At 44.3% G+C, this 22,678-nt stretch overlaps 1 protein-coding gene across 24 annotated transcripts in view; it reads right to left on the reverse strand.

Moving 5' to 3' along the window:
• The window catches only part of SCRIB (scribble planar cell polarity protein), a 668,035-nt gene that overhangs the window by 199,597 nt on the left and 445,760 nt on the right, over positions 1–22,678 (reverse strand). For 15 of the 24 annotated variants that reach the window (XM_086966382.1, XM_086966358.1, XM_086966368.1 and 12 more), the window contains 7 exons: positions 22,054–22,164; positions 21,681–21,857; positions 17,389–17,505; positions 16,894–17,082; positions 16,447–16,572; positions 9,874–9,930; positions 2,621–2,677 (listed from right to left, as the gene is read on the reverse strand). In XM_086966382.1, the coding sequence (XP_086822508.1) occupies positions 2,621–2,677; positions 9,874–9,930; positions 16,447–16,572; positions 16,894–17,082; positions 17,389–17,505; positions 21,681–21,857; positions 22,054–22,164 (834 nt within the window). The remainder of the gene's footprint in view (positions 1–2,620; positions 2,678–9,873; positions 9,931–16,446; positions 16,573–16,893; positions 17,083–17,388; positions 17,506–21,680; positions 21,858–22,053; positions 22,165–22,678) is intronic. The other 9 variants (XM_086966369.1, XM_086966364.1, XM_086966376.1 and 6 more) reach the window with 3 other exon arrangements.

Consider the following 22,678-nt stretch of genomic DNA (forward strand, 5'->3'; position numbering starts at 1 on the left):
GGGAGACAGACGATGCAGACGTTGTGTGGATCACTCTTGGCCTTCTTCCTACCACATGCTGGACACTTATCAAAAAGACCAGGCATTTTAGAGCCCTAAAACGCCTGAACCAACACACAAAAGAGAAGGAGAACACCAAGAAAGTAAACTGAAACACTTTTAAAACACAAAAGTGCTAAAATATCCAATAAACCCTTGGGAGAGCTCAATGCCAGGGTCCTGTTAGCAGGAGCCGGAAAAAAGAACTGAAAGTAGAGGGACCTGCTATGCATTCTGGGATACTGGGAGAAGTTCTGGAAAGTTCTCTTAAAGGCACAGTATCCTATTTAGGCCACATAATGGTAGCCTATGGGGCTTGTCTGTCCATGCCTTCCTCTCTATCATTCCAGAGTCTTTTACTGGGGGAGGAAAGTTTCTCTATGGTAGAAACTGGGCAGGCTGTATTATGTGTGGTGTTATTTGGTGGAATTTCTAGTTGAAGTACTGGACAGTGTAGCCTGTGGATATAGGCTGCATTATTTGTCTTTAAATTCTCTTTTAAGTGTCTTTGCAGTTTCTGCATGATTTGACAACTTAAGAGATTATTTTTGATTGCCGGGGTCCACGCACATGGGCGGGACTATTCACTAGATTATGACTATACACAGAGATCCCCTACTACAGAACCAGACTTTCAGGTGAAGGATGAGCTGATAGGAAGGACAGGCCACCTGGAGCTGCGCAATAGAGGTGTGCCACCAGCATGTTCACAGCAGGAGGGGAAGTTAGTTTTTACCAGGCAGCCAACACTGGGTTATTACAGGGCAGCATATGTTCAGCTGTTGGTGGCATTGGCAAGAGGATTTCCGTTAGGGCATTAGTCTTGACATCCACTGTAAGAAACTGAAGATCCGACACTTCCACAACCCTTTTAACTATAAATTAAAATGACACTACTTCTCGAGTTAGATGATCAGTAGGGAATTACAGTCCTGCTCTGGGAATAATCCTTGCAACTAACTAACAAAAGCCTTGGAGATCATACCTTTTCACCACCATCTCTTTCATGAGAGTAAAGACCCAGAGAATTCAAATCGATTCTAAATTGGTCATACATCCTGCTCCTATATTCATCTTTCTCTACCTGTCATGGAGCATCCCAGCAGAATCTCACATGGGTCGCAGGTTCAGGGATCGGTGCAGCAGTCAGTGTCCAGTACCGGTGGCTGAGCTGCCCAGAGCATGGGCATCTTGTAAAGTTGTGCCACGTCAAACCCGTGTGGAGTCTGCGACGGTCCCAAAGTGACAACACCGAGTGGTGTCTGAGTCATGGACATGAGCATCTACAATTAGCATGAAGACATGGGGCCAGTATGCACGCTAGATTCACCTGTAAAGATGGAGTGTGTGGCATTTAAAAACGACTGGATCTGAACGTAAAGTTGGAAACTCAGAGCCTGCTGGAGCCGGCATCAGGAGCTCTAGGTGCAATGGTCTTGGTGCTGAAGGGTCCAGGAAGGATTGTAGATGAGCCGAAGAGGGTCGAGGTGGCTTTGGGACCAATCCAGAGTAGTCACAGGCACGGGGCTGCTGGGAAGGGGAATTAAGGGCTCCAAACCAACTAACTCCATTTACAAGATGATGATCCTGGAGGAGTCGGAGGATGCCGGGATGACTTACCATTTGCTTACTTATTATGTTTCTTGAGCTACTTCTCCCCCCCCCCACCCCTCCCAAAAAAAAGGTGAGAGGAAAATGAACTAGAGCAAGGGTTCGAGCGTCGTTGACTACACCGGTGAGCTCTTGCCCTAGCCATGAAGAGTTTTGCTTCCTGCTCTTTGAAGGCCATCAGTTGCATGCTCTGGCATGAGACACAGGCACATGAGTCGAGGTCTGATCCAAGACATCAGAGGCAGATGAGTGGGTATCCGTTATGGGCATCTGTCCCTCACAGTCCCTATTGGGTTTAAATCCAGATTTCTTGAGGGATTTGAACTGTTTCAATTGTTCTTCGTAGATCGGCCGTGCAAGAGCTCAAAAAGCACATTCGATATCAATGTCAGAAAAAACACAATCGGAGGTGGAGTCTTTGTCTTGGTGCATGGTGAGTTTTGCTGAGGGACAACGAGTCACCTCAAAACCGAAACTTACACTACAAAGAAAAAACTTTCAAAGTCTCAAAGCGAGATTGCAGGAGAGTGCAAAGCATGTGCTCTTTACCTACACAGGCTAAACCCATAATCTAATTTCCTATGGGTCCTTTTAAGACATTCTCTCAGCTTGCACAAGGTTTAACATGTCACACTTCAGAAAAGACTGAGCGTACGCACCTCTCCCTATACATTATCTGCAAAGGCTTTGTAGTCTGTGAGATGGCGGAGGACTTAGTGTGAGCAAGAGAGTGAAGGATATTGGGAAAAATAGTATGGAATTCAGAGTGAAACATCTATACCCCAGTAGTACAGACTTTCTCATAGAGTGGGGGTATCAGGTGAGTGAGCTGCTTACAATAAGGAAAGCAGAGTAGACAGAAAGAGCAAGTGCACCTCTCCAGGGAAGCAAAGCAAGCAGTTAGACACACAAGTCCCAATCCCCACCCCTTCCCTCACTCCCACCCACTCTGTACCCTGACCTTTCTCACCTCGGTCTCCTCCTCAAGGAGTCGCGTGGCCTCCTCCCGCTCCCTACGCATCCTTTCCTTCATTGGAAACAGGACAGCATGACAGTCAGAGCAACATCCGGCCAAAGACACAAAGCAGTGCAAGCATAAAGACCAAGAAGGAGAGAAAGAAAGGTATAAGCGTGAAAGGTATAAGCGTGAAAGGTAGAGCTTGAAGAGGGTGGCTGCCAATTCCTGTTGCTTGTCTGCCTTAACAAATGACCCCAGGGAATATCTCCTTTTGTCATCCACTTTTGATTGAGTATCGGTGGCGCGAGGTGGAAACAGGGGACCACACATTTGCCACTAATACAGCCTTGGTAGCAACAAACTTCCGAATTGTTTTTGCTTCTGACCTATGCTAGAGAGAGTCAAACAGGTGTATGAATGTGCCCTATAATGTAAGCCACTCTGTTTCCTCCATTCCTAGAGCAAAAACACAATTCAATAGCAGGTTGAAACACGCTAGACTCAAAGGCAACAACAATATTTCAACAGTGGGTCTCAAGCGACAGCAAAGACCTTAGTCACAACCAAGCTTGACACAAAATGTTGCATTATCTTTGGCCAACAATCTTTAGGTTGCAATCAGATTGAGTACAACCAGGCTGGATTTCACGACCCAGATCTATTCATTTGTCTACTACAAAACTCAGTATATTGCATCCATTACACGGATATCTGTAAAGATAATTGCCCCTCCTCCTTTATTTGTTATCCTGTTCTGGGTTCAGGACTGGAAACTGCTGATCAAAGCTCTTACTACAAATTTACGGATGATCCTTAGCATGCCTGCGAGAGTAGCTACACTCATGTGTGCCCCCTCTCAACACATCGTGGTGTGAAGGTTTCTTACTAACAGGTTATTAAGGGTGTTGGGAATATGAGACCATGCCTATGGACTAGTAGCAATAGCATCACTAAAAAGCCAACTTTTTCCTTAGCTTACATTCTGTGTTAATCTTAGTCTAAATCTGTGGTAAAAAGGAACCTATTCTTATTTTCTGTACCACATTGAGGTGTTTGGACAGCAACCACGAAAGCGCATACAGATGCAACCATGACAGTGGGCAAGATACTGAATACTGTGAGATTTTATTAACAATGGCACTAACCCTTAGGGAAGTAAGGTGCACTGCAAGGGATATGCAGGATGATATAGTATCCGCTGGAAAAGTAGTTAACTGAGGCAAGGAACTATTTCTTCTGATGGACTTCTTGCAGCAGATTCCTCACATTAAGAATTAGTACCAAATCAATAAATTGAAGGGGGACGGGATTCAGTAGAACAGTTTAAACTGCACTGGCAAAGTATCCATCCATGTGAGCCTTAGCTATGAAACAGTGTTAACCAAAAGTATGCAAGAATGGGTACGTGTCACCCACCAAACAATAGCCAAGGACTTCTCTAGTGAGGGCAGTAAATGTCACCATAACCCTTGTGGAGAGGGCTCAAATGCCACCTGGAAGATTTTTTTTGTCCGAGGCATAGACAATCTTAATACAAAGGGCAACAAAGTGAAAATGTGCGCTAGATTACCACCTTGCCCTTAGCTGCAGTAAAGTCCACAAAGAGCAGACTATCCTCTCTGTTCTGTTATATGTAATCAATATAATCAGAAAACGCACACATGGAGCTTAGTAAATGGCATCCCTGCTCCACTTTGGTGGGGTTAGGAGGAGGAGAAAAGGATGGAAGGGCAATGGATTGACTAAAGTGAGACACAACGTTTGGAAGAAATGCACGGCAGGTGTGGAGCACCAGTTTGTCTGGATAGCACACCATGAAAGGTAGCCAGACCGAAAGGACCTACTGATCAGCATCCCTACGCACAGGAATCATTCTGAACAAGTAGCCAGTATAAAGCATTAGCAGATGAACCAAGCAACTGTGGATTGGTTTGAATAGCGAAATGAGAGAAAACCGATGTCAAATTAAAAACTCCCTGAGGGAGAGAAAAGATGGTAAACGTTTCAAAAATTGTGCCACAAGTAGTGACTTAAGGAAGACTGGTCAGGGAGCCATATGGCAGAGGGGGCAGCCAAATGGATCATTAACAGGAGTGACTACCAAACACTAATGAGCAAGAGGCAGCAGGAAGTGTAGACCATCAGAACATTAATGCTGCTGCCGGAGAAAAGAAAGAAGAAGGCCTTGAAGCCGAAAAAAATCAATGTGCAGTCCTTGTTCTGCCAGGGGAACATACACCCTGTGCCGTAATGTCGCACAGATGAGCGTCCCTGCCAGGAGGCGTCCATAACCACTGTAGCCTACAATATTAGAGAACTGAATGGACAACCTGGCAGAGGATTGTATCAACAATCTTAATTCTGCACCGGAGCACAAAGGCTCCCCAGATACCAAGGCCACTGTTTTCTCAGACTCCATTGAAGAGTTCTCATTCACCAACCAGGGTGGGACACCACTAGGATACATGACGTTATCAGGCCTAGCAAGCATAAGACTGGAAGAAGTGTCTAAAGAGAAAACTCGAAATCATATGACTAATGTTTGCAATCCTAGGAGGAGACGAAAAAACCTTCATAGTGATTATGTCTAGCACCTCTCCTTTCAAGGTCAACCTTCACGTAGGGATGAGATGAGATTTTTGGGCACTGGTGGCAAAATTCAATTTGGTGGGATGGTCAAGGTGCGCTGAAGATGTTCATCAATTAGTGCATGCCTTAATCAGCCAGTCATCCAAATGTGAAGCAGCCACATGTGCTCCAGATCTCTGCAGTGAATCTACCACAACTTTAGCAAATGTTGTGGTGCAGTCGCTAGACCAAATGCCAGAACCATGGAAAGGTAGTGCTGCAAATCCCACAGCGAACCTCGGTAGTGCACATCAGCGGGCAGGATATGTAGATGAAAGTAGGCATCCTGATCCCTCAGTGAACCTCGGGTAGTGCACATCATGGATGTACTGGGACAACAGCTAACCCCAGACATTGAGTGCCGATAGCATTTGGCACAAGATCAGCATTTTGCATTTGTCCCGCTGAATGAGCAGATTTATGAGGCATAGGTCGAGGATGTTCAAGCCTCTGTTCTCTTGGGACCAAGAATTAGGAGTGGAATCTCATGCCCCTTTCCTCCAAGGGCACCATCTCTATTGCAACACTGTTAAAAAAAAAAGGATGAGGCTTTAGCAGTCCATTGTGATCACCTCCCAAATGGTGGTCAAGTGGGAGACACACATACCCACCAGAAGCTATTGCATAACAGGTGTTGTAGGGGCAGTGAGAGTCAACACGCTTTTGAGGCAGCAAAGCAGGCAGAGGATGTCGGGGACTGGAGCTGCTGCTCGTGTTGGCCTTTCCTCAAATCCTCTTCTTAGATCGGTTGCGATAGGTGTCACCTACAGGACTGCTGTGCCTGTCAGAAGCCTTGAAACTGTGAGTGCAGTAGAGGAGGAGGCCAATCCCCACTAAGCTTGCCACTGTGCAACTCTTCAGGGACCGATCAGTTTAGTGGCAAAACAGATGTTCACCATCAAAGGGTATGTTCATTGAAGTTGTTTGCACTTCTGCCTAGAACTCTTTGGAGGCGATCCATGAGTAGCAATGCAAGGTAAAGGACCTAGACTCCTGTTTGGACGTTGCCTCAGTGGTGAGCAAGTTAATGCCAAACTTTCTCAAGATTTCTGCAACTTCATCGTAAACGACCCACATTCTTACTAAGGTGCGCAGAAGGATGAAGGAGAATTCCTTTCTGGAGAAGTCTTGATGAATATGTATATAGTAAGTCAAAGTAAGGATCAGCAACAGTATTGTTAGAAGGGAGGAGTCATTTGACTTTGTGCAAACATTTTCTTTGCCTGGCATGGCCAGACTACTGGTATCCATAAAATGTTCCTCCATTAAGGCACATCTCCAGGCTCTAGGAACCTACTCTTCTGAATGCGTGCCATAAAAGCAGGCACAAGCTTTGTTTTCTGGCTTCCAGATAATGTCTGCCAGCTTCAAGGAAGGAACTTGTGTCAAAGTCTGTTCCAAAGGTAGTACTGGAGTCGGCACTGAAAGTGGCACAGAGTTCGGCTCCTTGGAAGGAACATGCTGGTTTGGAGGCTGCACCAAGGCCAAAGTCTGTGATAGTGAAGAATTGTGAGGTGTCGAAGATGGAGTCAGCAAAATTGAAGTCTGCAAAAACAGGCCCACTCATGAGGAGAGGCTCAGAGAGAAGTGGAACCATTCTGAAAAGGTTCTGCATGGCATGAAGGAAGGTCTCAACCTGTGTAATGTTAGCAAATGGGACAGGGATCTCTAGCATCATCTATCTTAACCCACTTCAATGATGAGAAACAGAAGGCTCAGTTCCCCAAAGGGCCCTTTAAACCCTTGCAAGATTGTTCTCTGTGATGAGACTTATTTGAAAGTGAATGGGACTTCGGCTTTGTGTTGGTCTTTAGATGCACCATAGAGCATAAGTTGCAGGCCAAAAGACCACGGTTGGAGCTGATAAAACATGTAGATGTCATGAGAATCTGGCTTTTTAAAAAAAAAAAATTAACAGCATCTACGGCAAGGTTTAAATTCTCAAATAGGAGGAGGAAGCATAAGGAATATCACCACTGAAGGGACAAGAGAGATTTGGAAACACATAATTGAGGCATGGAAAAACAAGAGCTGATGTGGATTGGCAGAGTAAATCTCCAGATGTCGTCACATCCTGGACGGGCAGAGCTGTGTCACAAGTCGCATGGCTTATCGCTGTGGAGCTATTGATGGAAAGAAACGTTTCCGGGTCTACTCACGGCCTGGAGGGTATTGATTTAGGTGAGAAATCTATGGGAAGAAATATCAGCAATTCAAAGTTAGGAATGTCTCCTGGGAAACTGGTCTCTCCAGGTGTGCATCTTATTTAAGAATTAAAAAAAAATGAATCAAGCCTTTAGGACGAAGGATGTACAGAGAGGCACACCATCCAACTGGCAAATGCATATGAGTTGAAGGCGCCTAGGACTTGTAGATGATGTACGCACCTTTTTGAGATAATGGCTATAAAATACACAATATTACATAGCAGAAGCGATTTATCACAGGAAGCTATCGGTCTAATGGTTTATATATCAGCCCAGATAAAAAATGTTGGTGTCCCACTGGTAAACTTAACGGCCGATAATAAATGTAATGTGGCAATCAAATGATCTTTGCTGGCCTCTTTAGCTGTCCAGGATTCCCCCATGTGTCTGGAGAAGGTTAGTTCAACCACAAAACTCCGCTGCCAAACCCTAGCCATTTCTTAAAATGATCACAATTGTGGATTTCCTGGATATCAAGGTTGGCCGAACCAAATTCATAAGAAACTCGATGTTTTGTAACAAACACCATTCATCCAACCCCTGGGACAATACTTAATGACCACTTTCTGGATAAAGTTCGGGATGTGTAAGGACCAGATTGAAGATGGCACAGCACCTGGGGTGTGAAAGATCTTTCTCGAGGTCAAGAGAACAGAGTCCTCTTGGAAAGCCAGCCCACACAAGAGGCAAAGAAGTCACATTTTGTTTTCCAGCTGTAATGATAACATGTCTTCATCTAGAATCTTTACTGGCTCAAATACTGAATTGCGATGTCTACCCAATAGGAAAAAAAACAGAAGGAACATGCACTAGGAACTGGCTGACTACATCAAACGACGCTCTTGTGGTAGAGTTGTGGTGAGTGAGTGTTCCATTGCTTTCTGACACAGAAAAGGATTGCGTTATGTGCTTTGTGAGCATCATGGCCATACTTGAGCTGACTGGGAGGAATGCCTTTAAAGTTAGAAAGACTATTTTCAAATGTATTGGTGCTATCCCTTGAAATGATTGGCAGCTTCCCCACAGTGGAGTACCAGTTTGTACATGAAAGAGTCTGTCATAACCAAAACCGCATTGACCCATTAGGAGCTGGATGGAGTGCCACAGTCTTGGATTGATTGTCCAAGCAAGAGTCAGCATCAAGTACTATATATCATACTACTGAATCTGTTACTAGGAAACCTACTAACATTACTAAAGTTGGGACCACTACTACTGACATTACAATTAGCACCGCCTAAAGAAACAGTACACCAAGTTCTTCTAACTTTAGCATAACCCCATATCCCATTACTGGTAGTAAAGCACGATTACTTTTCCTACTGGATCCATTACCAGGATATCCACCCAAGTTACTAAAACCAGTATCACTACTATGGATATTACAATCAGCACTGTCAGTATCAGTAGAATGCTGAATGTTGTGCCTAAACAAGCACAAGTGCTATCATTGCTACAACTTGTGACACTACTAGAACTACTGCAGATTGATGCTACTGCTACTGCACTGTTACTAGTAGTAACAGTAAGTCCACAACAAGCTCATAAAGGCCAGATTTCTTACCCCTACTGACCTTTTCGTGCTAACGTCACAGTATGACCTTGACTGATGAGAATCCTTCTCATCTTGTTTGAGTTTGATGAGTCGGCTTGATACATTTATTTTCAGAAAGAAAGAGGAAGGGTAGACTTTTCTTTCTGTTCACCAGGGGTGCTCAATTGAACCTTTGATCACGAATAGGGTCAATAGTGGTGGTAAACGAGCAAGCAGGGGGCAGCCAAAACAAAGGGAAAAGCAACATCTAGATGGAGATGTACGGAATGGAGGTATCCACATGGGCTACTTGGAGCAATGAAGGATGACACTAAGAACTAACGGGAGTGGAAGATGGAGTTCATGATGATGGGGAAAGGTTATGCATATTAAAACAGGGCTAGAAATTCATAGCAATATGTGCAGTCAAGAAATGCGATTTAACACCACCTCAAGCCATTCCCTCACTTCTGACTTGTGGTTGCACTATAGCTGGAGAAATAACTCATTAAATAAAAAATAAATCACTGAGAAACATATTCTGCAGTGAAACTCTGCTGGTCTGCACATATGTATTGTGTATTACATGGAGGCACATTGACCGAAATAGCAAAGCCAGTCTAGCGGAATGCACGTAAGAGAATTATGAAGGCAAGTTTGTTGATGCTGGTAACAGCAACATTTAAAACTGGACTTCGCTTTATGGGTGAAATATAACTCCCTGAAAGCGTGTGTAGTTTCATGAGCATTGGATTCGAAGTAGTTGGGAGACAACTAATGTTTATTGCAACACCTGACTGCAACATGGCTGCTGATACTAGTATTTCTAACCCAGTGTTGCTACTTCTCAGTTAGTAACTAAAGGATGAAACTTAACATTTGATCAATGTGCTCACCACTTTCTCCAGCTCTTCTTTCTCCCATTGAGAAGTCTCTCTCACCATCTCCATTTCCTGTACAAAACATAACGTAAGCATTAGAAGCTCGGCATAATACTTTCAGAAGCCCGCCAGCAAGCAAATTAAAGACGATACCGAAATTCAAACATCAAACTACAGGAGGCTTTGGTCACACTCATTTTTTACTGTGGTTCAGACAATCCACCAGCCAATGACCACAATAGCATGACCAGCTGGACTACACTGGAACACTGCAGATTAAAGGGTGGTGCTGGAAAGAGCTAGACCATTAGCTGAAGGGGGCAGGAATGAAAGGATATTTTCTTTTTCTGTGTAGAACATTTTATATTATTTTGAACAGTATGGTAATCAACAAATTATTATTCTGTTGAATAATAATTTGTAAGAATCTAGCTCTTTAACGGATATATCAATAATCTGATATATTGTGCAAAGAGTCCAGGGGTTCCCTTACTAGTGGGGGACAGGGCTTGCTATGCAATCCCAAAGTGCTCTATTAAGGGGTAGTGTGGTCGACCAGCCTTAGACTTAACTCAGAGGAGTGTAAGACATCTGCAAATACACACAAGGAACAATAAATGACCATACAACTCAAGAAGGAGATCCACGCCAATTTATAAAAATAGCAAGAATGTTTATATGTGTTTGGGAATCAGAGAAAAATCGTTCAGTAAGTAAGTTTTAAAATATATTTTTTTTCACTTTAAAAAGTGTGGACAGTGCAATTTTTGAGTTCTAAAATGTTATTCTATTGAAGGAAGAACAAAGTCTGCAAACAGGTACAGTATATCGACTTACAGGACCAATCCCCAGGACTTATGGTGAGTGGTGAGCAAGATCCGAAGCAGCACCAACACTACACCACACCACCAGCAGCCGGGTGCAAATCAGCTACAGGAGTCCAATGATTTTTAATTGGGATCGGTATCTGTAAAAAGAGAGTGCAGGCTCTGACTAGGAAGCAAGTTGGGTTGAACCAGCAAGCGGGCTCAGGCCTTGGGATGCTCTGGGACAGGGGCATACCTTTGTTTCTCTTCTCCAAGGCCTACGGGCGATGGGTGTAAAGGTGTCTTTAGGCATCTGGTTTTTCCTTACCAGGACAGTCACAGTAGAGGGGACCTGTGTGCAGAGTCCCAGGAGGGGTGAATCCACAACTGACTTGAGCTCTAGGAAACTGTGTGGGCAACGTTGGCCCACTTCAACTCGGGTCGGTGGCATCGGGTGCAGTGGCTGCTTCAGGTGTTGGGATTTGACGTTTGAGGGCCCTCAGTCTTTTTTGAAATTTTTGCTTAACAGGTCCGGTGTTCACGGTAGGTCTTAAGTCTTTTTTGAAGGAAGGCAGTCCTTCTAATTTTCTGGAGTCAAAGCTGCAGGTAGAGTCAACTTTGGCTCAGTTTTTGACTAGGGCTGCAGACAGGCCGGCAGAGCGGGGGCCAAGTCTGGTGCTCTCTTCAGTCTTCTCGGCTTTTGCGTCTCTTCGGTGTACTCTCTCTTCTTAGGTTACCAGGATCTGCTTCTCTGGTGCCAGGGACTCTGCTAAATACTGAATTTTGGGAGTGCAGGGTAGAAGCCAAAGGGCTACTGCCCCTTCGGGTCACTGTAAAATACTAAATTTTGAGAGTGCAGGGTAGAAGCCAAAGCGCTACTGCCCCTTCGGGTAACTACACCACCCTATATGACTACTTTCTGTGGGAAGTGGGCAAAACCTTGCCCCAGAATTCCTAGGTATGCCATTACAAAGATGGATGCATATGAAAAATTGTGTCCACCTCGCAGTTAGCCCACCTTAGGAGTAGTACTAGCCTGGGGGTGGCATGCTTACCTCACTAGCTAATGTTTCTGCCTATCCAGGTGCCAAGTGGGCTCTGGACGGGTAGGGATGGGCGTCCTCTCCTGCAAAGGGAGCCAGATTTGCATTTCAAAGGTGACAGTTCCTTGAAGCTCGCAAGGCCAAGAAGGCTAATCAGCAGGTAATCCTGTGGGAGGGAGTGTTACACCCCCTTCCAGGACAGGCTTTTTTTCCCGACCTCTTTAGAGAATACGGCTTTCACTTAGGAGGTCAGAAACCGGTCTTGGTGGGAGGCTAGCAGAATTCAGTCAGCAAGCACACCAGAGGCTGGCAGGTTTTCAGGGGTGCATCTCTAAGGTGCCCTCTGAAGGCATGTTTCGATACATCTAACACTGGAATCGGTGTCGGTTCATCAAGACGGGAAGTTTGGGAACAAAAATCCCTATTTTCAGTAAAGCCATCAGGTAAGCTTAGAGAACTTGATATCCAGAGCGAGTGTCCAGTACATGGTTTAAGATAACGACCCTGGTCGCTTGCACTGGATTTCTTTTATGAAAAAATTCAAGCCATTTATACGTCCATTCCTCTTGCAGATGGCCACAGCAATTTTCTAACACTGGATATTAGTCCTCGGAGCAGGGATCATCACTTGGAGGCAATTCCTTGATAGAACCAGAGTCCTTCGAAAACCATCTCGGCACTCGGGAAGGGTGGGTCGCTAAGCGATTCAGCTCCTCCTAATATTTTGAAGCAGGCGTCCGGAACGGTCCACCCCATTATATTGGAGCTGATTAATGCCTCCATTTCTACTGGAGTAGTTTCTCCTCCGTGGAAAAGTGCCATGGTGAAGGCAATGTTAAAAAAGCCTAGTCTTAACCCTGATCTCCTGGGAAATTATTGTCCCATCTCGCTTGTCCCAGGGATCAGTAAAATTGTGGAAAAACATGTTAATTCAGTCCTTTCTACATTTCTGGAGTCCCACAATCTTCTCGCAGACTGGCTTTCGACCACTACAGGGAACAGAAACTGCCCTCTTCGCAGTAGTCGAAGAGTCCAAGAAGATTCTGGATGCCGAAGGCACCACTGCTGTTATCCTTCAGTGCAGCCTTCGACACCGTTAACTACCACATTTTGGTCCATAGACTCTGAAATTTGGGGATGACTGGGGGAGCTATAGTGTGGCTGTAATCATTCTTGGAAGACAGGTCTTTTCAGGTTTTCGAAGGGGATGCCACTTCAAAACTGATGTCCCTTCACTGCGGGGCTCCACAGGGATCGTCCTTGAGTCCCACATTGGTCAATGTTTATATAAGCCCGCTAGTGGAGATTGTGCTTCCTTTTGGGGTCCCTATAGTGATCTACGCAGACGACACTCAACTTGTTGTGGCCCTGAACCATTCTTACAATCCCTCTCTTGGCCTACGTCCTTGCTGGGAGAAGGTGGCCAAGTGGATGGATCATTAATATTTAAAATTGAATGGAGGTAAGACAGATGATGCTTCTAGGGAATCCCTCCTTTTTAAAAGCAGAAGTAATTTGGCCAGCCTGTCTGGGCTCCATTCCTGCTCCCAAGAACCAGATTAAAAGACTAAGTATCTGGCTTGACCATGATCTGAGCTTTAAGGCACAGGCTCGGAATGTGGCAGATTCCGGTTACGGCATCCTAAGGATGTTTCGTAAAGTCCTCCCGCTTCTACCATTCCTTGCAAGAAGGCGTATGGTCCAGGCTCTCATTCTTTCTCGCCTCGACTATGGGAATGTTTTGTATTTAGGAGCCCCTTTAGCTACTATCTCGAAACTCCTGACGGTACAAAATTGTGAAGCGCCGATGCTTCTTGAGGAAGGACACTGGTACTAGGAACCTGGTTAGCAGAGACTCAGTACACCCCAGTCAACGTTGCATCAAAAACAAGGTCTTGGAATGGTAAGGAGATGTTCGATTCTGTGATTTGATTCTGTGAAATGGACACTCAGCACAACATATAGTTTAAGGCCCATGAATGTACAAATGGATATACTAGAATGAGAAACACATGTTGAGTGTTGTGTACTGTATACCAGAAGTGGTATACTGCAAGAAGAATTGTTTCACAATATTCTGTGAGTGGCAGATCAGTATCAAATTTTGAGCATAACCACAAGAGATCTATTTGCAATCAAAGATTCTAAACCAGAGTTATTTACACAGTGGTTAGTCTGAGCAACTGGCCTTGACCTTGCCATGTGGGCCAACGTTGGAAGATTAATAGATTACATGATGAAAATATGGGTCTGTGATGTCCCTAGTGCAAGAAGAAACAGGAGGGTAAACAACTGGCACTCCTGCTCATGTCCAGTTTTATCTGGATGGCATAGGATAAACATCTATGGTATTTCATGATAATTTAGCACCCTCCTTTTGTGGCCCTATGCATAATCACCTTGACATCTACATCTGCAAGCCATATTCTGGCAGTACAGGAGAGCTGAGAAAAATTAGCTGGTTTGCATCTCAAAGAATTTAGGTCATGTCTTTGCAGGCTGAATAATGTCTTATATTAGTGCTGGAAGACCAAACCCCTGCTCGTTGACGCAATGCCTTTCCTTGTTCATTATGATTTATATTTCTAAATGCTAGAAGACAACAAGCAAAATTACAAGACCTTGGAGCACTGTGTTAAATCAGAATAACCAATCAGTTCTCACCCGGAGGCTTTAAAAGCATTTTTGGCATGATCCCAAATTAGTACCTTTTGGGCAAATTCCTGAAATTCGTTTGTGACCACTGTTCCAAGTCAGCTAACTGGCAGGAGTCCACATTATTTAAAGAGATTAAAACATGCCCTCCATCTCTGCAAGCAATGCATGTGCCTACTAAAGATGTCTACCTTATTTTTACATCTCCTGGGAAAATATCATGCTATCTGGCTCGGTTTTTTAGTACATTTAAACAATACCTGTGGAGAAGTGTGGCTCAATGATTAGAGCGGCAGACCCTGATGCAGAGGTCTAGTCCGGGACCAGGGTTTAATTCCCCGCCTCGGCGGGTCTTGGGCTCAAAATTCCACGGACCTGATAATTATCGCCTCGGTGCCTATTCCAATCATGGAGTCCCACCCTGCAATTCTGGGCAATAGCTTGCTTAATCTCCACAACGCCCCCCACAACGCTAAGGATGCCTGGCCTCCACCTTGGGGGTGCCCAGGAGTTGACGCCTCACAGGGAAAGCCAGGATGGGTTCCACAGCGGTATTCGTACAAGCGCCTTGAGACCCTTGCGGGTGAGTAGTGCGCTATACAAGTATCAATTTACATTTACAATACCTGGCCCTCCCTGGAGAAGGAGGAAGTACCTGATCTTGTTTTCCAAGGCCTCCTGATGCAGGTTTTGACTGAGATTTGAATCATCCGACAACTATTTGGGGTTAGGTTGATCAGCATCAACACAGCAATGTTAATAGGCTACGATTGCCCAATGGCTATCAGTTGCTAGTTTACCCACTTACTAACCTTCAGTTTATTGCTAGTTTCCCCAAAGGAACTCCTCTGATTAGTAAAAGTTAATCTGTCCCTAAAGTCAATTACATTCAGAGCCTGATGGAGACATAACTTTTGCAAGGTCCAGTACAATTCTGAACATTGCATATTTTCACTCAGTCATGCCCGGTTGCCTGCTTTCAGGACTGCTTCTAAAGCCATCATCAACATTCTGCTGCCCACAATCTGTTGCATTCAAGGTGACATCTAGTAAAAGAGAGCTCTGGATTGCTTGAATGCAACTGTGACTTGCCACAGTGCCAACAGAGTGGGATTTATGCTGGTTACTAGTTCCACTGCCTTTGCTGGTCAACGATTGCCCCCAGAAATAGTAAGGTCTTCACAACCAAATGTTTTTAGAAGGCCTTTGGTGCAGTACTGCTACTTCGTAGTATGGTAACAAACAAGAGTCACAATAATCCAAAGAAATAATAAGACGTGGCACACACGTTATCAGGCCTCCTCAGTCCATCCACAGCAGTGAATTAAGTGTCCCTGTGTTGTGTGCAGAGCAGGTATTAGCCATGAGAGTCAGGCCAGGACAATGATGAGATGACCAAAGCTTGAAACATTTGAATATAGAGATCGGTATGCTGTATATCAAGCCTCCAACAGAAGAGCCTCGAAGAATGGCTGTCATTGCTATGGATTCTTGTAATGTTTTCTATGATACAGTATATGCACATTGCATATACTGTATGCTACACTTTAACCTATACACCATCTTGTCATTTGAATGAGCTCTTATGATTTTTTCGCATAAATTATATATACTATTGTGTGTGAAATCAAGATAAATTATTTTTCAACATATAAGAGAAATATAGGGCTGGCAGATGTGAATATGTGAAGGGCGTCACACAGGAAAGAGCCTTTTGAAGGACAAGCAACTGAACAAAATGGTGCATGTTCAAGACATAAGAAATCTATAGATAACATGCTTTAGGGGTGATGCATGTGAGGCAATTTCAGGAAAGGGAGCCCAGATTCCACTATATTTTGAGATGTTATACCTCCAGCGGTCTGCACATAATTGAAACTTAAAGGGTTTGTAAATGTTCCTTCATCAATGTCGTATATATTGCACCAGAATCACCAAACACACGGTCTGCTACAGACATCAAGAGTTTGTCACTTTTAGTATTTAGTTTTCTGGAACCCCAGAAGTAAGCCCTGGCATAATGCTACCAGCTCAGGAAAACTGAAGATGGATGCAGTGGGACTGATGTTGGTAGACGCACTCACCCTCACCTTTTGAAGGATTTCCATCTCTTCGGGGCTCATGTCGCGGTCGATGGAGGAGATGCTCTCCATGCTATTCTTCCTGGCTATGCCCGCAGCAAAAGGGTTGGCAATAATTCCAGGTGATACCTGGGATTGAAACACAAAGATCAAGAAATGAGCCCAGAAACAGCAGGTGTGGCATCCCTATCTTCCCAGGACCCAGCAGCTCAAACCATGAGGAAACGCAACACCTCTTAACAGGCTCTCTGGCGAGTGTGGCCATATGCCCTACGCATCCAAGTGTAGCTAATGGTCAGATCAGCAGCACAATGCCTTGCTGCCATGAAGGGTACAAACTGGCAGTATAGATTAAAGCACAATATGTTCAGATGGAACAGTGAGATGAGGGTAACAGCACATCATCTTTGCCACTCCCTCCCACAAGCCCATTTGACAAAGGATACATACCTCAATAGCAGCTGCAGCTCTGGGATCAAAACCATCACACACCAGCACTAACAGGGTGTCGCCGACAGATCGCAGAATCTGCACTGCTTCCGTGTGTGTCATTCCAAGGAGAGATTGGTGGTTCACCTCCAAGATCCTCATGCCTACTCTCAGCCTGCCATCCCGTGCAGCAGCACCTGAAGAGCTCACCTAAAAGAAAGTGGGGACCGTATTATTGCTGTCCAGCCACAAACCTGCTGATCGTTTTTGTCGCAGGAACAGTGGCACAACAGGCATTAACAAGTGACCTGCATTCTCAACTTTGCAAATGGCCCCCCATTAGCCCACCACAGTACATGCTGGGCTTCGACCAGCAGCCTGAACACAATCAGCACATTAACTGATGAGGCACTCAACAAGTTAAAATGCATCTGCAGAGTAAAATACAGACACATGACCATAACCAAAACCCTCTCACTAGGTCATTTTGTGAATCATGTCCTGGTGTGCACTTACCCTGGAGATAAATATTCCCTCATCTGTGGCATCAAACGGATTTCCTGCATGACCCTTAGCTCCACCTCGGATGCTGATACCAAGCTTTTCACCAGGACCTTTCTCAATGCTGATCTCCTGCAGAGATGAACAAAAAATGGAGTCAAAAACCAGTAAGTACTCTAATCTCATCCAAAATCACAGACCAACATCACTTTTGTGCATGATACACAGCACACAAACAGACAGGAAAACCGCCATCATTAAAATAAATGGACAGTAGGACCAAAAATCTCCAATAACACCTATTACTACATATATGTAAAGTGCAACTATCACCAAACGGGCATCTTGACGCTTGTAACTTATCAGTAGGGAAGCTCAGTTAAGTTATATTTGAACTGCAAGTGTCTAACTTCAATGGATATTAGAGGGGAACATTGGTGTTTTAGGTCTGGTGCAGGGACAGATTTAGCGGTCTCACCAGCCTCATATTTTACAACAAATTGCTTCACTGCTCCTTACACCCCCCTTCCCCTGTCCACCCTCAGCCCTCATCCCCTCCACCCCCTCCCCCCCTCTTGCCACTCCCGCTCTCTTCCTTACCAACCTAACGGACCACTAACCTCCCTATCCGGCTCTCTTTTCAATTTGTGCCTTATGATATTTTCGATTATCGTATCTTCCACATTTTGGTGTGCTTATTTCCCATTATTTATTATTGTGAAATTTGTCAGGCGGTGACTTTTTATGTTGTTTATATACATTGATGCTATGTATGTCCCATGTATTATTGACCTTCCTGTCTCAAAAATGTAAAGCGCTCTGATACCACTGGGCCCAGCCAGCGCTATATAAAACCGCTAAAATAAAATAAATAAATAAATAAACCCACATGCATATATAGGTACAAACAGGGGTTTTGGGTAGCCCTCTTCATCCACTGGTCTGTTCAAGTGCAATTCACATTTTGCCTCGAGCATCACAAATACAGCACGGGTCAGTTCACTTCAGGTTTTGGCTCTCTTCACAATGATCGCATCTTGCTTGTGCACATCTGCCTAAAAATGTGTACTCTACAGTGGCAGGGCTATTAGGCCAATCCCTACCTGTATTTTTCTTCTTTTATTTATGTTTACATATTCTTTTTGCTAACACATGCACAACACATTTAGACAGCAGACTTTAAAAACGTTAATGCCTTTTTTAAAAAAAGTTGCAGGCTTGCAAATAAACAGCTAATAACATATGCATATTAGATCTGTAAATGGGGGTCAGAGTCTTTGCACGAGAACCCAAAGAAAAGTATATAGTTCCCTAGCACAAAATTGTTCAAATTATTGTGGAAAGGTTCAAAACAAACACCTCAAACATCTTCATCACTCTGGTGAAGGAAAGAGTTGATGCCATTGGTGTTTTGAAATATCTTAGGACTGCTTTCAGAGGAACACAGATGGGGGTATATTTCAGTCCAGACTTTATCAGAGGCAGTAACTACAAAATGTCTTGTAAACGCATGCTACAGGATTTATATTATGATCCACAGAATCTTTTCCATTGCAAGAAATATGTCGTAGTTGTTGAAACTGTTCTCACCACCGTTCAGATGGTTCAGCTGAATTGTGGAGGGATCCAAATTCAAATTCTGTAGCAGCCAGGTGGTTGATCAAGGTTTGTGGTGCAGAACCGGACTGAGATCTTTAGTAAGTGGGTAAGCATTTAATCAAATTAGGGCATCCACCTAGTAGTCGTATACATCGTAACTACCTTTCCCAATCCCTGACCAAGGAATTGAACCAGCTACTCTCAAGTCCCCAACTATCACTATCTGCTTGTGTAAAGTAGGCATTTGGCATTTGGAGAAGTGTGGCTCAGGGGTTAGAGGTGGCAGACCCGGAAGCTGAGATCGGCCCTGAACCAGGGTTCAATTCCCCGCCTCGACGGGGCTTGGGCTCAATAATTCCACGGACTCGATAATTCTCGCTCCGGTGCCTACTCGACTCACGGGTTCACACTCTGCGACTCTGGGCAATAGCTTGCTTAATCTCCGCAACAGCCCCTCGCGGCGGGATGCCTGGCTTTCACCTTGTGGATACCCTGCCGGGGTCATCTCACAGGGGAATACCAGGACGGGTTCTTTAAGCAAGCGCTTAGATGCCTGCGATGTGGGTAATTTGTGCTATATAAATACATGTACATTTACATTTACATTTACATATTGCCTGGAGAAGAGAACTGATCGAGGAGGGGGGGGGGGGCATCTGTTGAAGAGCAGTTGTTTTATGTCTTACTCCCACTCTTGGCAGCTCCAATTGATTTTGCCAAATGCCAAAAGATTGAGCTTACTTTGATAGTTTGACCCACCTTGATTTTTAAAGTAATAAGAGCTGTTTCGTTGTTGGTTCTTATGAGTACTTGCGGATTTGCGATCTAAGTTACAAAGGCTTTTAGAGCCAATCTTACCATCCTTAATGTTAAGACATTGATGGGAAGACTAATTGTTTTGGGCAGAAAGATTTTGGGGAAGGGTTCTCCTAGCTACTGAGGGACGCATCCGTTGTCAGGCGACAATTACAATAAATGTGTCACTTTCAAATGCAGGTCCTGACCCGCATAGATGCTGGCTGCTCAATCCACCAAGCAATGTATTGCCTTACTTTAGGAGTCCAAGAAATAAAGCTGGTCCAATAACTTGCCACCATTAAAAATCTAGTAGTTGCTGTTGGAGTGGATGCATCTTAGGCGACACTGAGGGATAAGAAGAATACAAGATGACATCATTCCTAACATGGTCTTATATTTGAGAATTCAAATTCTGATCATTTCTGAGTTATTCTATCAACGAGATGAGCAGGTTGACCTTTCCTACGAAGAATAAGCATTTAGATGAGCGTTCAGATGCCAAGACCCAAGGGATATGACCTGTTGATGCAGTGTTAGTATTTACTCTTTTCCTGTTTAGAGTCAGGCTCATTTGGCTTAGCAGGTGTATGAGCACCAGTGAGTTTGTTAACAAGAACCATATTTTGCACCAAGATACTCCACGATAGTGTCTGCTTTGAAAGTACACATTACACTAATATTGTGTATGGTCCAATTCACTGCTTGCTTTGTGCGCTCAGATGACACGCCTTTGATGAGACAAACTTCTAGTGAGGAAATTACCCTAATTCCTTGCAGTCACTGGGTCAGACATTTGATGAAGACCGAGTCAAAGAAAAAAAAAACAACAAAGGTCAGAGTCTTGAACTAAATATGCTGACTACTGACCGCAAACAAAACTCCTGTGCTTGAGGAGGATTGGAAAAGGAAATATGCATCCTCCAAGTTGAGGGACGCTAGGACACATTCTTCATGATCGATTCTAGTATGCCGAGTAGAGAGACCATGCTGAAGGATAGACTTTTTCCTTGGGTCCAGAAAAGGCACCATAACCCCAATTTCTGTCTCACCAGAAAGGACCATGAATAAAAACCCAGACTACGTTTGAATTTGGGCACCGGTTCTATCGCTATTTCCTGAAAAAACTTTTTATCTCTTTAGATGGTGTTCCTATTTATGGTGGTGTTATAGGAGGGTTGTGAAATAAATTCTATGGTGTGGCCAAGCCGCAAAATATCCAGTCACAGTGAACAAATGCTAAACCATGCCAGCCTGGAACATAGACCCCCATATACTCTCACACTGGCTTGAATATTGAGAGCGATGGGCAGCATGAAAAGTGAGGCTTGTCGATCATGGTTCTTCAGTTTGCTCATCAAGGAGCCTCTGTCCCATCGTTAGGCAAGTCCATCTCATTGCTGTTGATGGCCATAGTACTAAGAGGTGAATTAAAGGTTGGTTACAGATTCCTGATTGGTGATAAGGTTGAAAAGCTTCAAAGGATGATCACTAACATTTGCAGTTTGGCTGCCTTCATGGAAGCCTATGAGCCATCAACAGACCCACACAGTTGCAAAGCTGAAGCGGCCCAATTAAGACTGACTTACAACTGCAAGTATGAAGAGCTCATCCTAATGTATTCTAAAAACAGACAGGAGAGAACTTTGCAAACAAACCAAAAATGTGTACGCATCGGACAGATCAGGTAAGTTGTTGCTGTTTCCAATGCTGAGCAGCCACTGAGTTGAACAGGTATGTTTAATCATAAGGTCCCTGAAAAAAACTGAACTAATGTCATGTCAACTCCTGTCTGGCGAAGAGATGCACTATCGAAGTGGCTACTATAGTTTATACACAGACACACACAACGCCTTGTTACCAAGTGTTGTGCCAATCCTAATTATCCCCAACATTTGACACTGTGTACGTACCTGCATTCCCGGTGGTGGAGGATCTCTCCTGACCAGCATCCGAATTTCCTGCGAGTTCGAAAGCAGGGCATTCACTGCCTCTTGGTGGGTAGCATGTCGCAGGTCAATGGTGTTAACTTCTAAGATCCTGTCACCTACTCGTAGTCCACTACGAGCAGCTAGCCCTTGGGGAATCACCTTGAATAAATGACAAGTACCAGAAAATCAGAGGTGGGAACAGACACCCTCTGTGTGTACAAACATTAAGTGACAACACAACTGCGCTTTCAAGAAACCGTAATCTGCCATTAAAATCACATTGTCGAACCAGCACATGTTGACCCCAAAGTGCACAACTCCCATACACGGGTTGACTCCCCCCTTTTCACAGTACCTTTGAGATGAAGACCCCCGGTTCAAGGACTCCAAAAGGATGGCTCGAATGATCACTTCCACCAACGATGCTGAGTCCAAGTGGACCACCTGCTTTCACCAGCAGGACCTCCTGTAAGAAATAAAGGGTGAAAATGTATGGAATATAAAGTTAATGTTAGAGGAAGAAAAATAATCTCAGATCAAGAACAGTTCAACGTTGATAGTCTGCGTACACCAGAAGGCTAATGACATCCAGATTGTGTCAGAGAAGTAAACAGCTGCCCTTTGAGTTACTGCGAAAATGCCATTTTTATGCAGATCACCTCATATTCAAGAAATCTATCCATTGGGACAAATTGTGGAAAATAAGGACATTGCTACCAAATGGAAAATAATTATTTCAAATTTGAACCATTGCTGCAGCAGAAGCACGAAGGTATACAAAACAAAAAGAAATCTTAACATTGTGAAGCAAGTTCGGATAAACCAGCTTTCCTCCACTGAACCTTCCCCAGCAACCAGGGGAATGTTGGTTAGTGTCAACCAAGAAAAAAGGTGACTGGGTGGCCGCCGGCTTGGAAAACCTAAGATGAAAAATTCCCACCGACTCAAAGAAGGTTTAGATTTTGAACTGAGGTTGCATT

The sequence above is a fragment of the Lissotriton vulgaris genome, chromosome 4_1 (genome assembly GCF_964263255.1).
Source record: "Lissotriton vulgaris chromosome 4_1, aLisVul1.2, whole genome shotgun sequence".
Classification (NCBI taxonomy): Eukaryota; Metazoa; Chordata; class Amphibia; order Caudata; family Salamandridae; genus Lissotriton; species Lissotriton vulgaris.